Source organism: Bufo bufo, chromosome 2 (assembly GCF_905171765.1).
Source record: "Bufo bufo chromosome 2, aBufBuf1.1, whole genome shotgun sequence".
Classification (NCBI taxonomy): Eukaryota; Metazoa; Chordata; class Amphibia; order Anura; family Bufonidae; genus Bufo; species Bufo bufo.
This window is the reverse complement of record NC_053390.1, coordinates 195,847,739-195,874,782: the sequence shown is the minus strand read 5'-3', so window position 1 is coordinate 195,874,782 and position 27,044 is coordinate 195,847,739. Positions and strand designations below refer to the sequence as shown.

The 27,044-nt window shown below is 45.5% G+C and overlaps 1 protein-coding gene across 3 annotated transcripts; it reads right to left on the bottom strand.

Annotated features, from left to right (window-relative positions):
* Window positions 1-782: 782 nt before the first annotated feature.
* On the bottom strand, window positions 783-21,797 carry CCDC117 (coiled-coil domain containing 117). Of its 3 annotated transcripts, none has more exons than XM_040416006.1 (6): window positions 21,642-21,797; window positions 15,893-16,005; window positions 13,636-13,683; window positions 12,536-12,793; window positions 5,003-5,137; window positions 783-2,112 (listed from the first exon to the last, which is right to left on the bottom strand). In XM_040416006.1, exons 2-6 carry the CDS (start codon window positions 15,991-15,993, stop codon window positions 1,887-1,889), a joined length of 768 nt encoding a protein of 255 aa, XP_040271940.1. In that variant the 5' UTR covers window positions 15,994-16,005; window positions 21,642-21,797; the 3' UTR covers window positions 783-1,886. The 3 variants fall into 3 exon arrangements, with proteins under 3 accessions (XP_040271940.1, XP_040271941.1, XP_040271939.1); XM_040416007.1 differs by lacking the exon at window positions 21,642-21,797 and adding an exon at window positions 19,552-19,644; XM_040416005.1 differs by lacking the exons at window positions 15,893-16,005; window positions 21,642-21,797 and adding an exon at window positions 15,671-15,886.
* Window positions 21,798-27,044: the final 5,247 nt, after the last annotated feature.

The window sequence follows — 27,044 nt, the reverse complement described above, 5'->3', positions numbered from 1 at the left end:
GCTCCATCTATCTAAGCCATCTGACAGCTCCATCTATCTAAGCCATCTGACAGCTCCATCTATCTAAGCCATCTGACAGCTCCATCTATCTAAGCCATCTGACAGCTCCATCTATCTAAGCCATCTGACAGCTCCATCTATCTAAGCCATCTGACAGCTCCATCTATCTAAGCCATCTGACAGCTCCATCTATCTAAGCCAGTGTTTCCCAACCAGCGTGCCTCCAGTTGTTGCAAAACTACAACTCCCAGCATGCCCGGACAGCCTTTGGCTGTGCAGACATGCTGGGAGATGTAGTTTTGCAACAGCTGGAAGCACGCTGGTTGGGAAACACCGATCAAATCCATCTGACAGCTCCATCTATATGATGGACAATGATTTATTTTGTGATGTTCCAGGGGTGTTTTTTTTTTTGTTTTTTTGATGGCCAGTGGAGTAGGGCAATGGTAACTTGCTGAGGCTGCCAGATTGCCAGAGGCAGGCGAACGGTCACACTGGTGGATCACAGGCAGTGAGCGGGCACAGCATTGAATCTTTCCGCCCTGCTGCCGGCACTGGAAAGGATCGCGCATGTGCGATCCCTCACAGGAGTCGCAGCAGCCAGAGGGGAGAGGGGAAGCGAGCACACAAGGCTCTGACGTTTCATGTACAGAGCCGGGCCACTGCCTAAGGCAGGGAGAAGCCTGTACACGAGACGTCACCACCGGAGCCTAGTGGATGACGTCAGGGGTCACGTGACCTGCATCGGATGTTCAGAAACACTGCAGAATAAATAATGTGAGTAAAGTACAAATGTATTTTTAATAATCTTATAAGCCACCGTAACATATATAGCTATAACTTGGACAACCTCTTTAATCCATGATGATGCACAGGATGTAATCCGCAGCAAAATCTGCAATAAAATCATATAACACAAATATAGATTTGGAAAATGTTTGGGACTGACATACAACACAGACCATTTAAGAATTTTATAAAAAAACAAAAAAAAAAAACACATTTCATGTCCAAAAACTGTAGTTTGAAAAATATTTACAGGTCCCTTACATCACAAGACAGCAACTTCAAAAGTCTACAAAATAATGGACTGAACCATCCACTGTGTTAAGACAAAAACATACAGTTCATGTAAACAAACTTATAAAAACAGTCCCATCCCCCAAAATAAATGCAATTCTTCAAGCCAACAATTGTAAAGTCTAAATACTGCGCAAGTCAATACGTGGCACTTAAGAGGCCAGCACACGATGGAGCACATTTATAAAGATCAGCGTTTTCACTCCAGTCTTCTTCCCCTTGCGCTGCCAAAGAATCAGCTCAATTTATGACAAGGTGCGAGCCTCGTCAAAAATATGGCTAATCCTCTGGCAGCTGTGTGTCTGCCGGAAAATATATGCAAGCGCCAGGCTGCCCTAGTTCTTAGCCGACATGTACACCCGTTTCCAGGTGTACATGTTAATAAATTTGCCAGGGCCGAAGTCCCAGCACCGTCCATGACACTTCCCCGCTCTGCCCAACTGTGAAAAACTGACACCCGCCGTGTGACTTAATATTGTCGCATGGCTGGTCAAAAAGTGGACTTACGACAATTTGTATGGCTAAAATAGTCACAAGTCCCTTGATAAATAACCCCCAATGTCTAACAGTACAGATCCATTCCCTGGAATAAGGAGTACATAGGCCAAAGTATCTCTATGACCAACACAGCTGAAAACCACAGCTGGATATCCAGCTTTTGAAAAAGCTTCTTAAAAAAAAAAAAAAAAAGAAAGTGCCCGTACAATGGGTCCATAAAACAGAAATCAATATTCCAGTCACATGGTCTCTTCATAGAAGTGTGCTGGAACTGGAGCACACGGAGAGATGGTGTAGTAAGACCACCACTATAGCTCCATTTCTTCTTCATCTCTGTTCCACATAGTGTCTACATTAGAAGGACATGGCTCCTCAGCCAGGGTTATCTCCTGGAGGAGCGCCGCTGCAGGTGTGCTCTGGATTTTCTTTGACGCTTTTTTATCACCATCGTAGCTGCTGGCTATTCTCTCCAGTTTATGTACAAGGAATTCTGGTTGGGGTTTCCAAAGAACAAGCTCCATAGAAGGACGACTCCTACAAATGTAAGAAAAAGTGGTCAGAAATTCGCACTCTATGAATCACAGCTTACACAAGTTAAGATGTCATTAAGTGATCAGGCTTTGACAAGAACAAGCCCCATGGCTAGATTCACTAAACTAAAATGTGACAGAATTGTGGCATAATTTCCACTAAGAAAAACCTGCTGTAGCACTGTCCATTGTATAGCGGCTGTGCTTGGTACTGCAGCTCAGCCCCATTCACTTGAATAAGACAGTTGTGCCTAGGTCACATGCTCGATGAGACACATGTCACTGGCCTAGGAAGAGGACGCATGGCTTGCCGGCAGGGATGCGGTTTCAGTATACGTACTTCATTCACAGACAGCACATGTACCCATTCTTTTTAATTTGTGTATTCACACATCCGTGTTTTAGCATGGAAAGTCTGTTCACAGATCCATCACGTCCATTACAGTTTATGGGTCTGTGAAAACCACAGATGCAACACCGATGTCATTCATGTTTTACGGATCATTAATTTTCAGCTGCACAGTGTCCGTGAAACATGGATGACACACGGACCACACACTGAACCTTCAAACATCTTCACGGAGGAATCACTGACCAACTTTTCACAGATTTCAGCATGGACAGGTGATCCATTCATTTCAAATGGGGCAGCAAAAAACGTCCCGCAAAAAATATCCTATAGGTAGCATTACAAAGGCCATTTCTACAGAAGGGAGTAAGAAAATGGCAGCATGCAAATGGGCTGTGTCCGTTGTGAGGGTTAGCTCGCTTCCAGGGGTCACACTTACAGATTTCTTCTCAGACCACATTTTTCATAACCAAACTGCTTTATTGCGACACAAGCACTAACAGAAACAGTACAAAATAAAAACCTGCCCATCTGGGCACTACCTAGACACAGTAACTGAAGCCCTGACTCAACTACAGGTTACAATTCATACCAGCATCAGGCCCGGCTTTCACAGTCAAACAGTTCACCAGCCTCCAGGCTGTGCAAATACAAGTCCCTTTGGGGGATTATGGTCCAGCAGTCCTCCCGACTCTGGCCTTGTAACCCTTGTGCCGCAGGAGTCACTGCGTCCCCCAAATTACAGGCTGTCACTTAGCCTCGTGGTCCCTCAGCCTACCCAGCTGAGACCACTACAGACCTCTGCAGGTCTCTGTTCCCGGATAACATCCCCCCCTCCCCTAACTGACCCTGGGAGGATCTTTATCCCAGTCTGATTATCGCAGACCTCACCTGCGATCCTCCAGGGACCAAGGGAACATCCGTCCTGGAAGGGTGTGGATTGGCAGATCCCACTTCCAGTCCTATCTGCCAATCCAACTAAAATCCAGCCTAGAATATACCAAAAACAACCTTGTCTCAGCAACCTACATGCTGCTGAGACTATTGCATCCTGGATTTTAGCTATCCCACCTAGCTGAGGTATCTGCGTGGGATATACACACCTTCCCGCACTGTCCACCTTATCATACCGTGTTTTTGGACCGCATAACATAAGGTTGTGTAAATGAGGCATGACCCAGGAGTGGGCCCAAAACATAGAAGAGGCACAAATATGTCAATTATGCTTTTTTCTCTGTAGGTCCCACTAGAGGTTTACAAATACTGACCGAAAAACTGGTTGTGGGAAAGTAGTCATGTTTAGGACCCTAGGTGTTCGTGCTGAGCGAGGGATCTTTCTTCCTAATTCAAAACTACCGTTAAACAGCCAAGATCAAAAGACCAAGATTGTGGCTTCATGTCAGCTGTAATATACAGCTCATATACAGGAAGTAGGGGCACAGCTCCTGGGCCTATATCATATGTACAGTGCTCGGCACAAACTACTGCCACATGTACATTTTGCATTGAGCAACTCACTGACTCACAGCTACAAAAGCAAAGATACGTGCGCCAATGTCGTAATAAATAATTACTCTGAATCAGAATTGGCAAAGAGAATGCTCAAGTTTTGACCTGAATAGCTATGGCTTCCTTTCACATAAATTAAAAAGGTTTAAAATTTGCAGACACATCAAGAAAAGTTGCCAACAACTACTTTTAGTGCATGAAGGCGCTGGCTAGGGATAATCCCATGGTTCTCATCTAAATACTGGGATGGTTTTTATTTAGGAAATCTGAGTGAACTTAAAGGGGTTTTCTGGGTTATAGATATTGATGACGTATTCTTAGAAAAGGTCATCAATATAATCAGTGGGGGGTCAAACAGGGAAAGTAATTTTTAATGTTTTTTTTTACCTTTTTTTTCTACTTTTATAACTTAACCCCCTTAGGGGGCGAAAAACTGGGATCTTTTGATCCTTTGTCCCATTCACCCTAAAAGAGATCCATTAAGCCTCATACACACGTCAGTGTTCGGTCACTGATTTCAATTAGCGATTGTGAGCCAAAACCAGGATTGGAGCCTCCACAGACATAAGGTATAGGGGAAAGATCTGAACCTGTTCTGTGTTTAGAGCTGCACCTGGTTTTGGCTCGAAATCACAGACGTGTGAATGAGGCCTTAGGGTGAATTGCATTATACCACGCTCCCTGCTGAACTATGCCTCATACATGGCAGGCCTGGGAAGCTTCAGAAGCGTCCAGGCTGCCATGGTAACCAATCTGAGTCATGCGATTTCACTGCGGGGGTGCCGATCGGTAGGTTAGATGGAGACGGCACCCACCGCGTATGGAGCAGGCACACTGCAGCAGCCTGCTCCATACATTCCCCCAACCCCCGTGACATACCAGTACATCACGGAGGCTGAAGGGGTTAATGCATGCAGTTTTACTTCATTTTGCCCCCTTTCCCTCTCAAACAGTTCTAGTGAATTCATTTCTTGGGCACATTTATTTACACCAAATCTTAGAAATCCAGCTACAAAAAAGACAATTGACCACTTACATAGAATCCACTATTTTTCTGGTGAGAGATTCATCCAGTCTCTTTTTGAAGCCTTCCACAAGTACATCAGACATTATGAGAGTGGGTAAGTAACTATCTCTTGAGTTGCCATCCTCTTCATCCTCCACAACAAGCCTGAAAGGAAGAAGAAAGGTCATACAATATTCTTATTAACAGAAACATTTCATTGAACCCGATGCAATAATCTATAAAAATCATATTGTTAGTTTATTATATATACCCAGTCAAATTATCAACCGAACCTGTCATAATAACAGCAGCAACTTAAAGGGGTTCTCCAGGAATTAAAAAAATTACTATAAAATGACTTTATTGTAAATATATTCCTAAATACCTCTCATTAGTTATAATGGCTCATTTTGTCTAGGAAGCAATCATTAGGAAAAATAAAATGGCCGCCGTCATAGTACACAAAACCTGTCCTATACACAGGAGGACAAGTTACTTCACAACACTGAGCTAAAGAGCCGATCATCCTCCTCTCTGCTCTTCTTGTTGGAGATTATGATCCTGAATACAGAAAATATTCAGCTGGATCTTTGTAGGAATGCAGTTCATGAGGAGACATGAAGCACAGAGAGGACGGACAGGACATACAGTGGTAATGGAGACTGCATACAAGTGCTGCTGCTTATTAGTCACATCCCAACTGTGTCCTCTGTGCTTCATATCTCAAAAACTCAATTCCCATGGAGATTCAGCTGAAGATCTTAACAGCTGTATTCAGGATCATAATTCCTGATAAGCAGATCAGAGGAGAATGAGGCAGCTCTTTAGTTCAGTGTTGTGAAGTAACTTGACCTCCTGTGCAATTAGGTCAGGTTTTCTGTGTACTAATAGGGCGGCGGCCATTTTATTTTTCCTAATGATTGCTCCCTAGACAAAATGAGTCATAACTAATGAAAGGTATCTGGGAATAGATTTATAATAAAGTATTAAGAATTTTCAGTAATTTTAATTTCTTAATTCCCGGAGAACCCCTTTAAAGGAAAGGGAGGGGTGGTGGGTATTTTACATTTTTCCCCCTTTACAAAAAAATTTAATATGGATTTGTTACAAAACTACAGTACATACAGAAAACTACCAAATTATACCACTTTTACTATTATTTGGGATGCAGAGCTCTGTTAGGGTGAATAGGACAAGGGATTAAAAGATCCCAGGATCTAGCCCCTTAGGCTGCGTTCTCACGTGTGAGATTTCCACGCGGGTGCAATGCGGTAGGTGAATGTATTGCACCCGCACTGAATTCCGACCCATTCATTTCTATGGGGCTGTTCACATGAGCGATGATTTTCACGCATCACTTGTGCGTTGCGTGAAAATCGCAGCATGCTCTATATTCTGCGTTTTTCACGCAACGCAGGCCCCATAGAAGTGAATGGGGTTGCGTGAAAATCACAAGCATCCGCAAGCGAGTGCGGATGTGGTGCGATTTTCACGCACGGTTGCTAGGAGACGATCGGGATGGAGACCCGATCATTATTATTTTCCCTTATAACATGGTTATAAGGGAAAATAGCATTCTGAATACAGATTGCATAGTAAACTAGTGCTGGAGGGGTTAAAAAAATAATAATTTAACTCACCTTAGTCCACTTGATCGCGTAGCCCGGCATCTCCTTCTGTCTCCTTTGCTGAACAGGACCTGTGGTGAGCATTAATTACAGGTAAAGGACCTTTGGTGACGTCACTCCGGTCATCACATGATCATCACATGATCTTTTACCATGGTGATGGATCATGTGATGACCGGAGTGACGACACCAAAGGTCCTTTACCTGTAATTAATGCTCACCACAGGTCCTGTTCAGCAAAGGAGACAGAAGGAGATGCTGGGCTACGCGATCAAGTGGACTAAGGTGAGTTAAAATTATTTTTAATTTTTTTTTTAACCCCTCCAGCGCTAGTTTACTATGCATTCTGTATTCAGAATGCTATTATTTTCCCTTATAACTATGTTATAAGGGGAAATAATACAATCTACAGAACACCGATCCCAAGCCTGAACTTCTGTGAAGAAGTTCGGGTACCAAACATGCGCGATTTTTCTCACGCGAGTGCAAAACGCATTACAATGTTTTGCACTCGTGCGGAAAAATAGCGGGTGTTCCCGCAACGCACCCGCACATTTCCCCGCAACGCCCGTGTGAACCCAGCCTTAAGGGGACTAATAGCTATTAAATAAAATAAAAAAATAATTAAAAATCTTAAAACAAAACCCCAAAATATTAAAGGCTTAAAATCATCCCCTTTCCCAATTTTACATATAAAATATATAAAACAATAAAAAAAAACACATCGCCACGCCCGAAAAAGTCCAAGCTATTAAAATATTTCAAAAATCTCCTGTGTGGTGAATGTCGTACCAGAAAAAAAAAAAAAAAAAAAAAAAAAGATTTTTTTGTCACCTTGTCCCCCCCAAAAAATAGGAAAGAACTGTTCTATTATGGGCCGGACGTTCCATAAAATTAGGAATATACGCGGCTTTTTCTGTGTTTTATTATATTCGCGTGGTATCGAATGGTATCGAGCATCACAATACTTTTTTATGGCATCGAAATCCAATCAAGATTTTGGTATCGTGACAACCCTAACAGACAACTTCCTTTTTTGGTGTGGGGTTGTCTATGTGACATACCCAAAATTATGGACCATTTTAAAGATAATCTGTATAATCTAAAATTTACTTCTCACCACGACCAATATTCTATTACTGTCAGCAAAGCATTTATTAGACAGCAGGAACCACGGTTTTACAGGCTGAATCCTGACACCCATTCCATCAGAAATATACTAAAGGGAGAATTCATTTATTCAAGAAGGAACTGCACTGAGGACTAAAGGGAAGAAAGTTAATGGACAATTACCAGGACAGAGGTCCATACACCATAATCCATAGACCGAGAAAGATCGATCTACACAATACAATGGCCAATAAACCCATTTTTTACCACAAAGTGAGGAACTTAAAAGACGTTATCCCACAAACTTAAACAGTCTTTACTCACATATCCAGAGGATTTTCTTCCCTTTCTATGGGTGGGCAGCAGCTCAAGCACCTGTATCTCCCAGGATGCACTGCAAGTAGCTCTTTGTTAACCCCTTCCTGCCCTGCATACAAAATAATCTCTCACATAGAGCCCCAGAGATACATATGGTATGTAATGCACCCACAAAATTCCTTTTCCTTTTTACTGTACAGTAAGATATAGCTATATATTTCTATGGATTTAAAAGTGGGGATCAAAGGAGGAAGAAAGAAGGGAAGGAAGGGCCGTTTCACTATGAGATCACTATGCCGGCAGTGGCGTAGCCTCACAGCAACCGCATGGTCTCAACCGCAGATAGGATACAAATTATTAATTGGGCGGCATAAGCCATGTATGCTCGTCGTATTATAAATGTACGTCCTGGTGAGGACAGCGGCTGGTAAAGTTTTTTACCATATGTATCTACAAGTGCAGGCGCGTTACCTCTGCATCAAACAAGCCTAAATCTTATCACATCTCTTTAAGGGCTCATGGGTCCGCAAAAACAACGGAAGGTACTCCGTGTGCATTCCATTTCTGTTCCACAAAAAAAGAAATGCATGCCCTATTATTGTCCACAAATCACGGTCCGAGGCCCCTTTCAAGTCAATGGGTCCGCAAAAAATACGGAACGCACCCGTATGTCATCCGTATTTCGCGGATCCATACTGTAGAAATGCTATGCCCAGCCCATATTGCTCATGTGTTTGGTGATTAATAAGTTACTGTTTCCGATCTGCAAAAAACGGATCGTATACGGAAACCATACGGATATGTTTTGTGGAATAACAGAACGGAAGAGGACTTAAAAACCTCAGATACGGAACAATGGATCTGTGAAAAACGGACCGCAACACAACGGTCGTGTGCATGAGCCCTAATTCAACAGAAATACATAGATTACACTTACTGGAAATCCGTTTTTCATGAGCCCATGACAGCACCTGTGAGATCCTCCCTGGACAGGAAACAGGAACTTCCCAGATTTTTAAAAGGACACTCCTCAGGGTACTGTCACAATTGTGTTGTTGGATTCAGTCTTACAAATGCATTGCAATACCGGATCCATCTCTCCGGTTGTCATCCGGAAAAACTGATCTGGTATCTTTCACATTTTTTAAAGGTCTGCGCATGCCGGGGGGGCCGGATCCGGCATTTTGGATGGAGAATACACCGCAGCATGCTGCGGTATTTTCTCAGTCCAAAAGCTGTTCAGTGACTGAACTGAAGACATCCTGATGCATACTGAACGGATTTCTCTCCATTCAGAATGCATGAGGATAAAACTGATCAGTTCTTTTCCGTTATTGAGCCCCTAGGACGGAACTCAATACCGGAAAAGTATAACTTAAATGTGAAAGTACCCTCAGTTTGTGACAAGATCCATAAGACTGAAATAATTCTATATACAGTGAAACATTCACTTCTATTACATACAGCCTCCAGAACTTTTCTTCCCAAGATAAAGACCTGACTAGATGAAAGGTAAAACATGTAATGTTTATAAAAGGTGTTTGGAGAGTTCCAAGTCTCAGCCTCCCTGAAATTGAATTAACTGAGAGGCCTTCCTCTACTCCTTAGTTGACTCTAAGTATTTGCAAACACACCTTCTTAAATCTAGTTTATGGAACCCCTCTTCACCTTCATTTTTGGGATTCTGGCAGAATGAAAATAATGATTTCTTGGGATCCATGAAAAACCGAAACTACCTTTGGTAGAAAAGTTGGGTCTGGTTTAAAGGGGTTGTCCGGGTTCAGCTATGAACCCGGACATACCTCTATTTTCACCCAGGCAGACCCCCTGACTTGAGCATCGGAGCAGTTTCTGCTCCGATGCTCTTTGCCCTGCGCTAAATCACACAGGGCAAAGGCATTTCAGGAGTTCCGGTGACGTATCAGGCTCTCCATGGGGCTGCCAGGAAGCCTGGTGACGTCACCGGCACTGATGGGCGGGCTTTAGCGCTGCCCTAGCCAGTAAAACTGCTAGGGCAGCGCTAAAGCACGCCCATCAGAGCCGGTGACGTCACCTAACACACTGAGCAGGGCAAGGGAGCGCATCAGAGCACGATATGCTCCGATGCTAACATCAGTGGAGCTGCCTGGATGAAAATATGGGTATGTCAGGGTTTACGACTAAGGGTGGTTACCCGAAACGCGTTAACGCTATGTCATGTGGAATGTGGTGATGTCTGTGAATTGATCAACGATTAAAGCAAAGCTGAAAGAGGAACCGCATATGTCTCCAGGACCGTTTTCTTTTACTTACCTATGTCAGGGTTCAACTCTGAACCCAGAGAACCCCGTTAAATACGATCCTGTCATCCAACACAAAGGTAGAAGGAGGAAAGGCAGATAAGGTGGAATCTCCCCCACCCGTCTAGCTGAGGTAATTGCCACTAGAGAGGCTGTCTTGTATGATAACATTCTTACAGGGATGGAATCTATAGGTTCAAATGGACTTTTGAGTTATACTAGAAAGAACCACATTAAGATCCCAAGGGGATGATCTGGGCCTAATGGACGGATTCAGTCTGGAGGATGATCTTATAAACCTCTTTATCCAGGGATGAACGGACAATCTAACTAGATTTGTCAAGGTCCTTAACACCTCCTGAATCTGTCTCGAAAGGATATTCTGAGACTCACACTATAAGGAGCTTGTCCAGGTACTGGATGATTATGATGTCCAATCTCCTTATTTGCGCCATCACCTCCGCCATTAGTTTTGTGAAGATTCTCAGTGCCTGAGACACCCCAAAGGGAAGCGCTCTGAACTGTATATGAAGGACTGAATCTTGTCTGCACTGCAACCCTGAGAAACTTCTGGGAAGAGGGATGTATGGGTATGTGATAATAGGTGTCCTTGATATCTATTATAGCCATAACGCAATTGGGGAATAAATGAAGAATTGTTTGTTGATGCTACCGATTCCATCCGAAACTTCTGATAGGACAGACACGAGCTCGGATTTTTCAGATTTGTTATTGTCCAATAGGACCAGTTTGGTTTGGGGGCCAGAAAAAGTGTTGAATAAAATCCTTCACCTCTTTCTTCTGCCGGCACTGAGATTAAGACTGATTTGCCCCTTAGGTCTTTTATTTCTCTTAATAAAGCTGCCTGTTTCGGGGAACGCCGTTGTAAAGCTGTCATTTTTACTCTCCTTGGTGAGGACCTATTTGCTTGGGAGAGGCGACCCCCCACCTGAGGCCTGGCATCATTGCTGAGATGTGTTTCAAGACCGAGGTTTGGACTTACACAACAGACCTTTTGATTTATTTCTTCTCCAATCTGAGCTTTTCCTTTGGTCCCTAGCCTCCTCTTTTTTCTCTCCAAATTGAAACTGCTTTCTTTGTTTGGAAAAAGATGGTACTGGAAACCCCTTTTTCTTGTCAGAGGCTTTGACCAATATATCCTCCAGTGCGGGACCAAATAGAAAATTACCCTGACAAGGAAAGACGCATAATTTGGATTTTGATGCAATGTCCCCTTTCCATCCCCTTAACCATAGGGATCTTCTGGCAGAATTGGAAAAGCCCATGCTCTGGCTGACAGTTAACGCGTCAGCTGACTGTCTGAAATAAAATCAACTGCCTTCAGCATAGTAGGGATCGCTTCCAGCAGCTGTTCTCTCGGGGTTGTACTACGGTAGCTATATGCCATTCTAACTCCCCCAACCAAACCTTAAGTGACCTAGCCACGAATGTCGTAGCAATATTAGGTTTAAAGGAAAAAGTGGATGCCTCCCAATTTTTTCTAAAATAGGCGTCAGCTCTTTTATCTATTGGGTCTTAAAAGAGAACCCAAATCCTCAAATGGGAGGGACGATTTTTTTTATTGACTTTTGCCACAGGGGGAATCCACCCACGGTACATCTTGCCAGGCTGCTCCTTCCTGGTCCTTAAACGGATACGTTTTTTCCTAGATCAGGTAAAAGTAAGTATCAGGCTTGTTCCCTCTCTTTTTAGCAGTTCCTAAACACAGTCCTGTATGGGAAACTCTCGCTTTCCTTGGACTTGGAAACATTAAATCCTCTTTTGACCATCAAAGGGCCTGCTAGTACACGCCGCTTTAACGTGCAGGGAGAGGACAGATCCCCCCCTGGAACCTTGCCCAGCCGCAGGAAGAAGGGACATGAAGAAGCCAACAGGAATCCCCCCATGGCACCGAAAGGAGACAACTCTGGCTTTACAAAGGCTCCTAGTGGAGTCTTACACAGTCAGGTACCCTCCACTAGGTATATAATTCAACCCTAGAGGTCCTGCAGCCTGCATAATCGATCCGCGAACGATCCATACACCTGTCCTATTGACAGGAAACAGGAAGAAACTGAAGAGTGGAGAGGAGGATACTTTTAAAGATCTGGGAAGTTCAGGTTTCCTGTCTAGAAGGGGGAGGATCTCTCACAGGTGCCATCATGGGGCGTAATGGAAAATGGATGCTATTGTGTGACCGGTGTGCTCTTATATGTAGTCATAATTACCTGCTCTCAATGTCTCTAATTCTTCTGAGTACAGCATCAGAATGAGATTCTACAACCACGTCTTCCATCTCCTCTGTGGGAACTGGCGGCATGGTGGTGGGAGACTGGTCAACCACTGTGGGAACAGCAGATTCATTCACTTGTGAATGGCTAGAAGTCCACAATGGCTGTCGTGGACCTCCAGCAAAAACACCTGGAGCACGAGAGTCTTGAAACGCAGCTGGAGTGGGAGAAAATCTCCTTTTTTTCATAGGGCAGCTTAAGTGAAAAAAACACAATGAACATTACAACCTATATAGACGTCACATGTATTTGGGCACACATTAAAGAGAACCTGTCACCAGGATTTTGTGCATAGAGCTGGGTACATGGGCTGCTAGATGGCCACTAGCACATCTGCAATACCCAGTCCCCATAGCTCTGTGTGCTTTAATGGTGTTAAAAAACCGTTTTGATCCATATGCAAATTAACCTGATATGTGTCCTGTATCCGGAGATGAGTCAAGCGGAAAGGAGCCCAGCACCGCCCCGCGTCCTCCAAATCTCCTCCTTGCTGGCTGACGTCACAGAGCTGGAGCGCCGAAAACTCGCGATGCGCGAGCTAGCGCATGCGCAGTGTCGGCATCATGTTCATTCCCTGTACTGGCATCAGCACAGGGAACGAACTATGCATGCGCTAGCTCGTGCATCGCGAGATTTCGGCGCTCCAGCTCTGTGACGTCAGCCAGCAAGGAGGAGATTCGAAGGACGCGGGGCGGTGCTGGGCTCCTTTCCGCTTGACTCATCTCCGGATACAGGACTTATATCAGGTCATTTGCATATGGATCAAAACAGTTTTTTAACACAATAAAAGCGCAGAGAGCTATGGGGACTGGGTATTGCAGATGAGCTAGTGGCCATCTAGCAGCCCATGTCCTCAGCTCTATGCACTAAATCCTGGTGACAGGTTCCCTTTAACATGTGCAGAAGTGTCTATCAGTCACAGAAAGCCACTTATTAGCCACTCAATTACATAGTCAGCCTCTACTAATGTGACAAATCCTTGCTTTATGCATCCAAACATTTTGCTTTTGAATCAAAAGAAGTTGAGTGCTACTTACTCAGAGTTTTCCTCTTCAAGCCTGTGCTTTCTAGATTGTCCAGGTTGACTTAGGGGAAAGAACAAAAAATTTAGACAAAAATCTAGACATGAGAGATTTAGCCTCTTTTTTTTCTAGAAAGTGCAAATAAACATCAGTTACAATAAAATATCCCTGCGCTTCCTCCCTTAAAAGGGGTTGTCCAGGCTTTTTTATATTGATGACTTATCCTCAGGATAGGTCATCAATATCAGATCAGCGGGGGTCCGACACCATCCGCCAATCAGCTGTATGAAGGGAAGGGGTGTGCAGCAGCAGCGGACAGGAAGAGAGAAGCGAGACTGCAGATGTGCACGGCGCATGCTGTCTCCTTATACAGTTTCTCGGTGGGGATGCCAGTTGTCGGACCCCCTTCAATCTGACTAGGATAGGGCTATTCATAGTATTCAGTAGATTGGGCAGACTAGATGGGCCAAATGGTTCCTATCTGCCGACACATTCTATGTTTCTATGATAGGTAATCAATGTAAAAAAAAACAGAAAACCGCTTTAATCTCCTCCTCTCCGTTGATCTCATTACAATATACAAATATATGCATAAGGAGATCAGCAATGTCCCCCTTATCACTAAAAGCAGGAGCCTCCCCTGCGCCCGGTCAGCTGTAGAGGTTCACTAGGACTTTACCTAAATTCTAGGCTTCGGGTAACTCGTGTTAGGAAGAAAGTTTCAGCAGCTGATTCCACGACCTCGGCTATGATCATGTTACTGCCAGATGTGCTCCTGTGCAATGTATATGTAGCTGAGAAGGAAGAAACAGGAGCACATCCGGCTGGGACTTGAGCGGAAGAGCCCCCAGGTAGTCCAGCAGTCACAGCAGAGACTGTGGAATCGGCGGAGAAACAGAACGGCTTCTTCCACAGAGTAGCTGGAACACAATTTAGGTAAAGCCCCAGATAACCCAATTAAACCCCCCCCCCAGGGGTGTCAAGACAAAAATGGAAGAGATCAGGCAGGTATTAACCAGTGTCTAAAGGATGGTTTTCGTTTCTTTTTGGATCCAAGGGCCTTATTTTTTGTTTTCTCCATATTTGGGGCGCTAGGACTAGATAATCCTTTTTAGACCTAGTGACAACCACTGTCCATATGTCCTAGCAGACTTTATGGACAGCCTACAGAGGGTTCCCCAGAGCAGGCAGACCGAGCCGTCCATGCACTTTATATAGGGAACAAGCGTGAGCATGTATGTATTTAAAGAGGTTGTCAGGGAAGTAATGAAAATGGGCTAACAGGAAGGTTAATAAAATTAGGAAAAAAAAAAAACATTATTCATTTGTTAAAGGGATTGTCCAAGGTAATTAAAACTCTTGACCGAGCTGCTTGTTTACAAACTGTAACAGTGACGTGCCGCTATACAGCACATGACCCCTGCAGCCAATCACTGTTTTCAGCGATCAGACAGTGACTGGCCGCAGGGGTCATGTGCCACACATCACTGTCACAAGACATGCAGGTGTACGACACGTGACTGCTACAGCCAATCACTGTCCTCGCAGTCTGGCTGAATGGCTGTAGTGATCACGGGTCATACACTGACAATACCATTACAGCTTGTAAACCAGCAATAGGACTGGACTGGTGTTGGATCCGCGGGACATTTCACAGGTGGGTATTAGCCATTTTTTTTAAATCCTGGACAAGTTTTTGCAGTCATCATAAGGTAAGGGCAGTGCTACAAGGCAACTTTAGCTGCGATACATGCAAATCGGGTTGTGCTGCCCTGACCGCAACACATCAGTCACAAGAAACTCAAACCACCTGGGCTTATCGTGATGGTCATGTAGCAGTACTGTGCAGGATGCAACGTGACCCTCATTCACTTTCAAAAAGTTGTCATGCAGGTAGCACTACACTGTGAGCTTTGGCAATGCCACGTGTGCTTTGGCCAAAGCCATTGTGTAGCCCGAGTCTTATCGCGTTGAAATACAAAGGTGACGTACCGCTATTGCAAATCAAGGTGGGAGAAAGCATGGCTGAAGACCTGGTACTGATACATACCCACTGCACATTACGTGAGGCAATGAAGGGATCCCCGCAGGACTCTGGTTCTGAGCTGCGACTCCCAGAAACAAGCTGCCATTCTCTCCAGCATGACTGGGATCGGCATTAAACTGGTTGTGCATATGGTACTGTTCATTACTATTTAGTCCGCTACCCACAGTTAGGTGACTTATTTGGCCGAGTTCCCTGGTGGATGTGCCAAGAACTGAACTGTCCACCATCCCAGAAGTGTTGGTCCTCTGAAGAAATGGGTGCGAAGTCTGATGATATTCCATCCTGTAAAACGGCGCTGCACTAAACGCTCTGTCAACGACTGCCATTCCAGCTTTCACCTGCGAGAAGAATTAAAAAACTATCAATCTATAAGAAGGGCTGAAGAGAATGAACACACTTAGAGGGGACCTGCAGGCAGCGGGTTATAGAGCAGGAGGAGCTGAGCAGATTGATGTATAGTGGGAAAAGATTCAGTAGAACTTGTAATTTACACATTGATATTCCTGCACATTCTGAGCTGTGAAGTCCAGGAGTCGGTCCTATCAGTGACTGACCGCCTTCTCTCTATGACTGTGTATACAGGGATCTCTGTCAGTCACCGATAGGACCACCTCCTTGCAGAGCCACCTACACCTTCCCCATGCTCCTCTAAATGATGGCACCCGCTCAACCACCAACTAAAACCCTGTATAATACACTGCTCAAAAAAATAAAGGGAACACTTAAACAACACAATGTAACTCCAAGTCAATCACACTTCTGTGAAATCAAACTGTCCACTTAGGAAGCAACACTGAGTGACAATCAATTTCACATGCTGTTATGGAAATGGGATAGACAACAGGTGGAAATTATAGGCAATTAGCAAGACACCCCCAATAAAGGAGTGGTTCTGCAGGTGGTGACCACAGACCAATTCTCAGTTCCTATGCTTCCTGGCTGATGTTTTGGTCACTTTTGAATGCTGGCGGTGCTTTCACTCTAGTGGTAGCATGAGACGGAGTCTACAACCCACACAAGTGGCTCAGGTAGTGCAGCTTATCCAGGATGGCACATCAATGCGAGCTGTGGCAAGAAGGTTTGCTGTGTCTGTCAGCGTAGTGTCCAGAGCATGGAGGCGCTACCAGGAGACAGGCCAGTACATCAGGAGACGTGGAGGAGGCCGTAGGAGGGCAACAACCCAGAAGCAGGACCGCTACCTCCGCCTTTTTGCAAGGAGGAACAGGAGGAGCACTGCCAGAGCCCCAAAATGACCTCCAGCAGGCCACAAATGTGCATGTGTCTGCTCAAACGGTCAGAAACAGACTCCATGAGGGTGATATGAGGGCATGACGTCCACAGGTGGGGGTTGTGCTTACAGCCCAACACCGTGCAGGACGTTTGGCATTTGCCAGAGAACACCAAGATTGGCAAATTCGCCACTGGCGCCCTGTGCTCTTCACAGATGAAAGCAGGTTCACACTGAGCACATGTGACAAACGTGACAGAGTCTGGAGACGCCGTGGAGAACGTTCTGCTGCCTGCAACATCCTCCAGCATGACCGATTTGGCATTGGGTCAGTAATGGTGTGGGGTGGCATTTCTTTGGAGGGCCGCACAGCCCTCCATGTGCTCGCCAGAGGTAGCCTGACTGCCATTAGGTACCGAGATGAGATCCTCAGACCCCTTGTGAGACCATATGCTGGTGCGGTTGGCCCTGGGTTCCTCCTAATGCAAGACAATGCTAGACCTCATGTGGCTGGAGTGTGTCAGCAGTTCCTGCAAGATGAAGGCATTGATGCTATGGACTGGCCCGACCGTTCCCCAGACCTTAATCCAATTGAGCACATTGGGGACATCATGTCTCGCTCTATCCACCAACGGCACGTTGCACCACAGACTGTCCAGGAGTTGGCAGATGCTTTAGTCCAGGTCTGGGAGGAGATCCCTCAGGAGACCGTCCGCCACCTCATCAGGAGCATGCACAGGCATTGTAGGGAGGTCATACAGGCACGTGGAGGCCACACACACTACTGAGCCTCATTTGGACTTGTTTTAAGGACATTACATCAAAGTTGGATCAGCCTGTAGTGTGTTTTTCCACTTTAATTTTGAGTGTGACTCCAAATCCAGACCTCCATGGGTTGAAAAATTTGATTTCCATTTTTTTATTTTTGTGTGATTTTGTTGTCAGCACATTCAACTATATAAAGAACAAAGTATTTCAGAAGAATATTTAATTAATTCAGATCTAGGATGTGTTATTTTTGTGTTCCCTTTATTTTTTTGAGCAGTGTATATGGAAACAGTCACAGTGCTCATAGAATATTCTCCACCACAAACTGCACCCCGCACTACACTAGGGTGCCGCAGCCATACGTACTGCCCGGATAAGTATACTCCGAGTGAACACTAACCTGGTTCCGGGCGCTCTCCCAGTCCTCATACAGATATCTTTAGAAGAATTTGGACCACTCTGGAGAATATATTACTGCTGCTCTGGAGGCCACTCCAATCTGACATGTAGTGACGTCACTCACTCTGACTGGTTTGTTTTTGCTCTTAAAAACGTGGCACCACCAGCCACGACTTTTCTACAGGACCACACCAATATCATCTGTAGGGCCCATTCACGCGGCAGGTTTTACGGTGGCAGTTTCCATTCTGCCTCCCATATATCACGATGCTATCCTCTGCTATCCTCAGCACTGCCTCCCATTGAAGAGAATGGGAGGCAGAAAGGACGACGGCTGCTAGTGGGTTTTCGGAGAAATTTTGTTGGAAAACCCACTGTGTGAATGGGCCCTTAGGGAGCCTGCACACGAGACGAATTCCGTTCGGTTTTTCCAAGCAAATTTTGGTGCAGCGTAATACAGTACCAGCAAAGTGTATGACATTAGACAGAACCTCACATACACTTTGCTTCTGTCGGATGTTGTTAGGTTTTTCTCCCTTTTCAATAGAAGGATGAGATCTGAGAAAAACCTGCATCAAAGGCCTCATGCACACGAACGTATTTTCTTTCCGTGTCCATTCCTTTTTTTTTGCGGACCGTATGCGGAACCATTCATTTCAATGGGTCCGCAAAAAAATGGAAGGTACTCTGTGCATTCTTTTTCTGTATCCCAAAAAATAGAACATGTCTTATTGTCCGCGTTACGAACAAGGATAGTACCGTTCTATCAGGGGCCAGCTGGACCGCAAAATACATACGGTCGTGTGCATGAGCCCAAAGCCGCAAAAAAAAAAAAAAAAAAAAAAAAAAGAGAGACCCCACACTGTATGAGGAATAGATCCGCAGGATAACCGTACGAGGACTGAATCAGGTTAGTGTTCATACCGATATATAGACCGATGCAGCGCTGTATGCATGTCTGCGGCACCCTGGTGTGGTGTTGGGTAGCGGCTTGTGGTCTTCGGGCTGGCGGGCATTATATGCACGGTGAATGGTAACACATACAAAATGAGCGCGCCATTCACGGGGACTTCCAGACACCAGCTAGCAGCACAATGAAAGCCATTACACAGAATGTCTCCTGGCATACTAGACGATCGCACAGGAGCATAACCACCAACAGATTTGAAATCACAGATTAATTAAACCCATGCAGTGACGCCCAGGGCTCCATCAGGGAAACTCCTTGACAGAACATGCCCAAGTAAAGGCCATTTAAATGAACAGAACTTGGCTTAGAAAGTTCCGTGAGAAGTTTCCAAAACCCTCTGGGGCAGATTTACTAATGAAGATGCATGCCTTGCCCCACATTTATTAAAGGGGTTTTCCAGGAGTGCAACTGATGGCCTATCCTCCGTGTAGTCCCGGCACCACCACCGATGGTGCTCCGGTGAGTGTTGTGGCCGTGCTTCATAGTGCACTTCAGTGGGACGTCACTGGCCTCACTGGCCCCTGAGCGCCAAAGCCTCTTCAAACTGCCGATCTACAGGGTTAGGCTCATCCACATTTCCGTGGGTCAGTGAAAAAAAATCCTGGAGACATGCACTACTTAGGCTACTTTCACACTAGCGTTAGGAGCGGATCCGTCTGATGTTTCATCAGACGGATCCGCTCCGATAATGCAGACGTTCGCATCCGTTCAGAACGGATCCGTCTGCATTAAAACTTAGAAAATTTTCTAAGTATGAAAGTAGCCTGAGCGGATCCGTTCAGACTTTACATTGAAAGTCAATGGGGAACGGATCCGCTTGAAGATTGAGCCATATGGTGTCATCTTCAAGCGGATCCGTCCCCATTGAGTTACATTGTAAGTCTGGACGGATCCGCTCGCCTCCGCACGGCCAGGCGGACACCCGAACGCTGCAAGCAACGTTCAGGTGTCCGATCACTGAGCGGAGCGGAGGCTGAGCGCTGGCAGGCGGATGCATTCTCAGTGGATCCGCCTCCATAGAGAATGCATCAGGGCCGGGCGGCTGCGTTCAGGACCGCTCGTGAGCCCCTTCAAACAGAGCGCACACCTGAACGCAGGTGTGAAAGTAGCCTTAGCTCTGTGATGCAGACATAACACATCCTTTGAAGTCTATGGGTCAGTGAAAATCCTGGACAACACGGAGGCATGCAAAGAGATATCGGGGAAAAACTGCGTCAAAATCCACAAGTCATTTCGGTGCAGAAGCCGATAAATCTGCTTGAAAATCTGTGCAGAATTTCTCTTGTGAATGCTGGACTCAGGGCCAATTCACACACCGTTTTTTGGTGCCGATTTTACAGCATTTCCGTTTTTTTTTTCCTAGATAAATATCGTTACCGCTGATGCTGCCACCCTGCCTGTTTTTTTTAAATATGGCTCCTACGCCCCGCTGTACCCCCTGCAGTTTTCCCACTCAGTATGCTAATCCTGAGCATCGGTACAGGGAGGAGGGGGCACCAGGGTTTCTCATATTGGGCGTCTCCTTCTCCCTGGCTGTGTCGCGATCCAATCACAGCGAAGAGCATCACAGTCAGGGAGAAGGTGAGCTTTTTTCTCCCTGGCTGTGACGCTCTTCGCTGTGATTGGATCGTGGCACCGTCAGGGAGAAGGAGACGCCCAATATGAGAAACCCTGGTGCCCCCTCCTCCCTGTACCGATGCTCAGGATTAGCGTACTGAGTGGGAAAACTGCAGGGGGTACAGCGGGGCGCAGGAGCCATATTTAAAAACAGGCAGGGTGGCAGCACCTGCAAGAAATTGTATTTCTAGAATAAAAAACCTGCAAACAATGCGGATAAGGGAACATTCACACTTGCGTTGTTGGATTCCGGCTGGCAGTTCAATTGCTAGAACTGACTGCCGAATCCGGAAATCCGTATGTAAACGGATAGCATTTGTTTACGGATCCGGATGCGGCTGACAAATGCATTGAAATGCCGGATCCGTCTCTCCGGTGTCATCCAGAAAAAACGGATCCGGTATTTATTTATTTTTTCAAATTTTTAAAGGCCTGCGCATGCACTTGGTACTGGATCCGGCATTAATACATTTCAATGGAAATTAATGCTGGATCTGGCAAGTGTTCCGGAATTTTGGCGGTATTTTCTCCAGCCAAGTACCGTAAGAGAGACTGAACAGATGCATGCTGAACGGATTGCTCTCCATCCAGAATGCATTAGGATAAAACTCCTTATGTACACACGTTTTCCCTATAGACTTCAATGGGGTTGTTCAACAGAAAATCGGCACACAAAAAAAAACGCACCAGAACTGAGCTATCTACAGATTAGTGTGCGTTTTTTAATGCAGTTTGGCACGGCTTTTCAGGATACAAATACGCAGTGTGCCCCCCGGACACCCCCTGCACCTCCAGCCCCCTCCTCTGAGTGCACTGCCCGCCATACATAGAAGACAACAACCCAGTCCTGAGCATGGCCGCCTGCAGCAGGTGGAGAGCCCAGGGGGCAGCCTGGGACCTGTAGTACTACAGGCAGCTCCACAAGTTGTGTCTGACGGATAACCGCACGTAGTCCGCTGACGAGCAGCCGAGGACCAGGGGCCGTCACTCACCCGTCGTAGGACGTCTCCGGATCACGTCCGTCCCCTCGCGTTACTTCACGGCGCCGCACTGACAGCGCAATGTCCTCCACTGTCCCTCAGCACCACGGAGCGCGCTGCTCCCTCAGCCGCATTTATCCATTACTGGGCGGGGCTTCTACTTTTCTAGAACGCTCCGCGAGTTTCTACCTTTCAACCATAGAGGCGACTCCAGAGGCGGGCTAGAGGGGATGGGGCGGGGTCTAAAGGGTGGCGAGGAAAAGAAATAAAAAAAGTGTCGTCTCTTCCCGTGCCGCCATTCTGTTGGTTAGGCTTCTTTGTCACAGTTACAGGCTTTTTACAGGTTGTGCTTAATTGACGTCATTGATACTTATTGTTTGGGACATACTAAAAGGAATGAACAGTATTATCCATTTATAAAACTAGAGAGAGAAGTATAATCAGTTTCCTGTGTTTCCTAGACATGGAATAAACAGGACGTATGGGTAGTTTATAGTGGAATGAACACACATTCCACACATATAGATGTACACTGAATTCTATGTGCTTTTTGCACGAGGAATGAACACAACAGGGGTCATTTACTAATGCCAGTTTGTCCCTTATGCGACAACATTTTGTCGCACAGAATTATTACGTCGTCCTCGCCACTGGGGATTAGTGGGGGCATAGCGGGGCCAACAGCCCATGTAAATTCACTAACATTTACACCTGGGAACATGCTGGAGAAAAACGACTCGAGCAGTCTTCACTTCAGGCGCACAGACACAGGCTAATTTACGATGAGGCGTGCCTCTTGCACACGACCGTATGTATTTTGAGGTCCGCCAAAAAACAGATCCGCTTAAAATACGGATGACATTCGTGTGCATTCGGTATTTTGCGGAACGGGACAGCTGGCCTCTAATAGAACAGTCCTATCCTTGTCCGTTATGCAGACAATAATAGGACATGTTCTGTTTTTTTGCGGAATAGAAATACGGACATACGGAAAAGGAATGCACACAGTAAGGCCAAATGCACAATGTTCCGCGGCCGAGACCGGTCCGTGGTATGCCGGGCTGGATTCCTGTTCAGAGCAGGAGCGCACGGCGTCATTGGTTGCTATGACGCCGTGCGCTTCATGCCGCCGCTGCTGTACAGTAACACACTCGTATAGATCATACGAGTGTATTACTGTAGTGCAGCGGCGGCATAAAGCGCACGGCGTCATAGCAACCAATCACGCTGTGCGCTCCTGCTCTGAACAGGAATCCAGCCCGGCATACCACAGACCGGTCTCGGCCGCGGAACACGGCCGTGTGCATTCGGCCTAACTTCCATATTTTTTGCGGAACCATTGAAATGAATGTTTCCGCATACAGTCCGCAAAAAGAATGGAACAGACGCGGAAAGAAAATACGTTGGTGTGCATGACCCCTAAGGCTTTAGACAGGGAATGAACAGGATATATGTGCTGTTTAGTGGGATGAACACATATTCCATAGATACTGCATTCGCTGTGCCTCCCAGGGAATGAACACAATGCATATATAGTATATACACCTGTATTTGTGGAATAAGTGTTCATTCCACTATGAAATCTGCATATATCCTGTTCATTCCCTGACTAAAGCCTCATTCACATTTCCATGCTGTCTGTGAAGAATCCATGTTTGATCCATATGTCCATTTTTTTCCAGTGGTCAGTAAAAAACCGACCAAACATGCATGCCACCCAGAATTTTTCTTTTTTCTGGACAATTTATCCCAAAATCACGGGCAGCCAACATTTTTTTAAGGACTAATTGGAAAACCACAGTGAATGATAAAGATTATAAGTAATACATGCCTATAGCTCAGGGGTGGCGAATAGGGATGAGCGAATCGACTTCGGACAAAACATCTGAAGTCCAGAGTGGTGTAGGGTGGCCTAAATGTCCTTGAATGTTGGTGCACGTGTCACGGTGCTCCTACCTGGATATGCTGGACCCTAGGCGTTGGCTCCGAAGCAATGAAAAGGGGGGTTGTTGATGAAGGGGATGATGGAATAAATTGAGTCCAGACCTTGTGATGAAGTTAATAACAGCTTTACTTGGCATAAACGTTTCTCTAAACAGTTTCAGGCTTTGTCTTGGTTCCAGCAGGCTTTGGCATTGACTGTGTTAGGCAAACTCCTCTCTGCTACATCTGTTACTCTCTGGCTCTGCTGTACTGACAGGATAGCTGTATAATTTAGCTTCAGCTGTAGGTTGCAGTTTCTTTCTGTAGTCTGTCTCTAAACTGGTCCAGGGAACTTTACTCCTGGCTTCAGAGGCTTCCAGCTGTGGCCTTCACATCCAGCAGTGCTAAAAGTGCTCTAACTGGCCTAGACAAGACACGTCCAGAAGGGACGTGCACCTGCTGCACACCCTCCCTTGATAGGGGGTAAACCGAACTAACTCTAAACTAGACTCCTCCCTCCCTGCAGCAAGCGGGTCACCCCCACCACACCAAAGACTGGGATTAGAATGGAAAGGAAAGCTCCATTCTCTGTACCTGTAGCTCTGCCATTTATTCTGCCACCTGCAGGTGAACCAGGCATATTACACTTGAACATAAACCGTTACATAGAAAGAGATGTGCACATTATACAGGACCTGGTAATAAATATGCAGCGTCCCACTACATGTGTGTGGATACTGCTTAAAAGCACTTTTTTTCCCTAAGAATTGTATTATGCTCTGCTATGTAATTTTGTAATAACTTATTTGCAAAATCCCTGTTACTGGGCAGATTAGGTGTCATTTATACATCCCACCGCTAGATGGGGATAACACGTAGGTCGTATAAATACTTAGGTCAGGCCTAGATAGTGGGTGAAGCTTAGACAGCTAGTGTGTGAAGCTTAGACAGATAGGGAGTTAGTGGTTCCAACAGAGTTGAGAATGCAGAGTGAAGACTTCACACCACAGATTAGTGAGTGGAGCCAACTTTGCTATGTGGTAGTGCCAAGGTGTGAGGCGCAGAAGAGCGTTTTCCTTCTGTGACCGGACTATAGACTTGCATCCCTGAACAGTAGGAGAGAGTTTGCCTCCCTGGAACAGACCCAAGCACCAGAAAGATTCATCGGTGATAATAGCCGTTATTTAGGGCCACAGACACCGTTGTGCATGGTGGAGGACTTTAGGGCTTCTGGCCGCCACACCATAACTCTGGGAAACAGATTAGCTACCTGTCCCAATATTCAGCTTGGAGGGAAAGGACAAGGTATAGGACTGAGCATACCAACTGGAATAAGGTACTCCATATCCACAGCTTAAATCCAGCCAAGAAAGCCTATAGACAGTGGATTCACAGGATAACTCTACTGCTAACCAAAGACTGCATTTTGTTTTATGTACCTAATGCAACTGGAACCAACATCAGTAAAAGTTGTGAGTTGCATCTTACCACTGTCTACCTCATTATTACCACTATTGGTTGTACCACCATTAACGGTACTGGCGTCACGACAAAAACCATCAAGGGACTCAGCCGCAACACGTGAGGTGCACGGTGGACCGATGAGGGGCCAAATTGAAACATACAGTTCATCAGTTTACTCCCGGTTAGCAGAAAGCCTCCCTGGGCTGGCAGCACAGTGTTGAGGTGGACAGCACGAAATCCTCCGGGGCGCGCTCTGTGATAGGGAAGCATCAGCCAAGATGGTGGTTGAGGTGCCCTTGATGTTAGGGGTGCTTAGGGTGCTTGTTGCGGCTGAGTCCCGTGATGGTTTTTGTCGTGACGCCAGTACCGTTAGTGGTGGTACAACCATTAGTAGTAATAATGAGGTAGACAGTGGTAAGATGCAACTCACAACTTTTACTGTGGATGACTTTGGTTGGTAGCAGTACAAAATACAGTCTCTTGATATTAACAGAGTTGATTCTGCAAATCCACTGTTTCTAGGCTTTTCAGGTTTGATTCGGAGCTGTGGGTAAGGTGTACCCTGTTCCTGTTGATGTGCTCAGTCCTATACCTTGTCCTTTCCCTACAAGCTGAACATTGGGACAGGAAAACTCAACTGTCTCTCAGAGGTATGGTGTGGCTTCCAGAAGCTATAAGTCCTCCACCATGTGCAAAGGTGTCTGTGGCCCTCAATAATGGCTCTCATCACTGATGATTCCTTAGGAAGCTTGTTTCTATTCCAGGGAGGCAAACTCTTCTCCTACTGGTCAGGGATGCAAGTCTATAATCCGGCCACAGAAGGAAAACGCTCTTCTGCGCCTCACATCTTAGTATCACCTCATAGCGAAGTTGGCTCCACTCACTAATCTGTGTCATGGAGTCTTCACTCTACATTTTCTCCCACTAATCTAATATGACCTCCTCAGATCTGCTCTAATCTGAACTACATTCTCAACTCACTCATCTGATCTCTGGTCTCAACTAATCTGTCTCACTAGGCCTGACCTAGGTATATATATAAGACCTAAGTTTTATCCCCATCTAGTGGTGGGATGTATAAATTACACCTAATCTGCCTGGTAACAGGGATTTTGCAGATACATTTATACAAAGTACCACAATGCAGCATAATACAGTTTCAGAGTAAAAAGTGCTTTTAAGCAGTGCCCACACACACGTAGTGGGACGCTGCACATATATTTTTTCCCACTGGAAACTGTGCCCTATTTTTATGGACTATCCAGGAATTTCTGGATGGTTGGCAAACCTGACTGCATCTACTTGGGGATCCTTCCCACTTCTCCAATTATTATCCAAATTTGGCAACTGACAAAAAAGTTGTGAGTTTTACTATTACACATTTTTCCACCTACGACTTTTTTTTTGTGCACAGTTGTGCTAAAAATTGGCATAAACAATTTATTTTGTAAATGTAGACCAATGGGTTTTGGAGCATTGCGGGGCAGTATTACATGTGCAGAAAACCATTGCTGCACTGTAAAAGGGGTTAAATTGTAGCCTACGTGGCGAAACACGTGTTGAGGTCGAAGCAGTGGGGGAACTGTGTCACCATTTTTCAGCAGCAATATGGGTAGGTAACATGGTATCTGTATTAGGGTGGGACTAGTGACTTACAGTTATTGTTATATGCCATCTTTATGAGTAGTATTGCACCGTCCAATTATACCCTACAGCATCCATTGCTTGGACGCTGTGAATAAGAGCTAGGTAGTTGTTCAACACTAGGGGACAGCAATTGCACCCGCAACTACTCCAATGTTCACAGCTTCTGTTTATTGTCTGTTACCTGCTGTATATGGTCACATTATCCCCCATTGTGATTCTCCACATTGCAGAGCCCTTTTGTGGCCCAGTCTCCATGTTCTGTCCCTTTTGAGTCTCACCTGTAATGTTCATGTGATTTATAACAAATAAAATGAGATTTTTTTACCTTGTTAAATCCTTGCTCTTTTTTTGTACAATGAATTGGGGAGGCAGGTGTTTATA

What these genes read in the sequence shown, in the direction of transcription:
- CCDC117 (XM_040416005.1), bottom strand. Translation starts at nt 15,795, where the DNA reads ATGCACAACCAGTTTAATGCCGATCCCAGTCATGCTGGAGAGAATGGC. An exon ending in CCTCACGTAATGTGCAGTGG is followed by an intron (nt 13,684 to 15,670) that starts GTATGTATCAGT and finishes CTTTCCCCTAAG; the next exon opens with TCAACCTGGACAATCTAGAA. An exon ending in ATTAGAGACATTGAGAGCAG is followed by an intron (nt 5,138 to 12,535) that starts GTAATTATGACT and finishes TCTTCCTTTCAG; the next exon opens with GCTTGTTGTGGAGGATGAAG.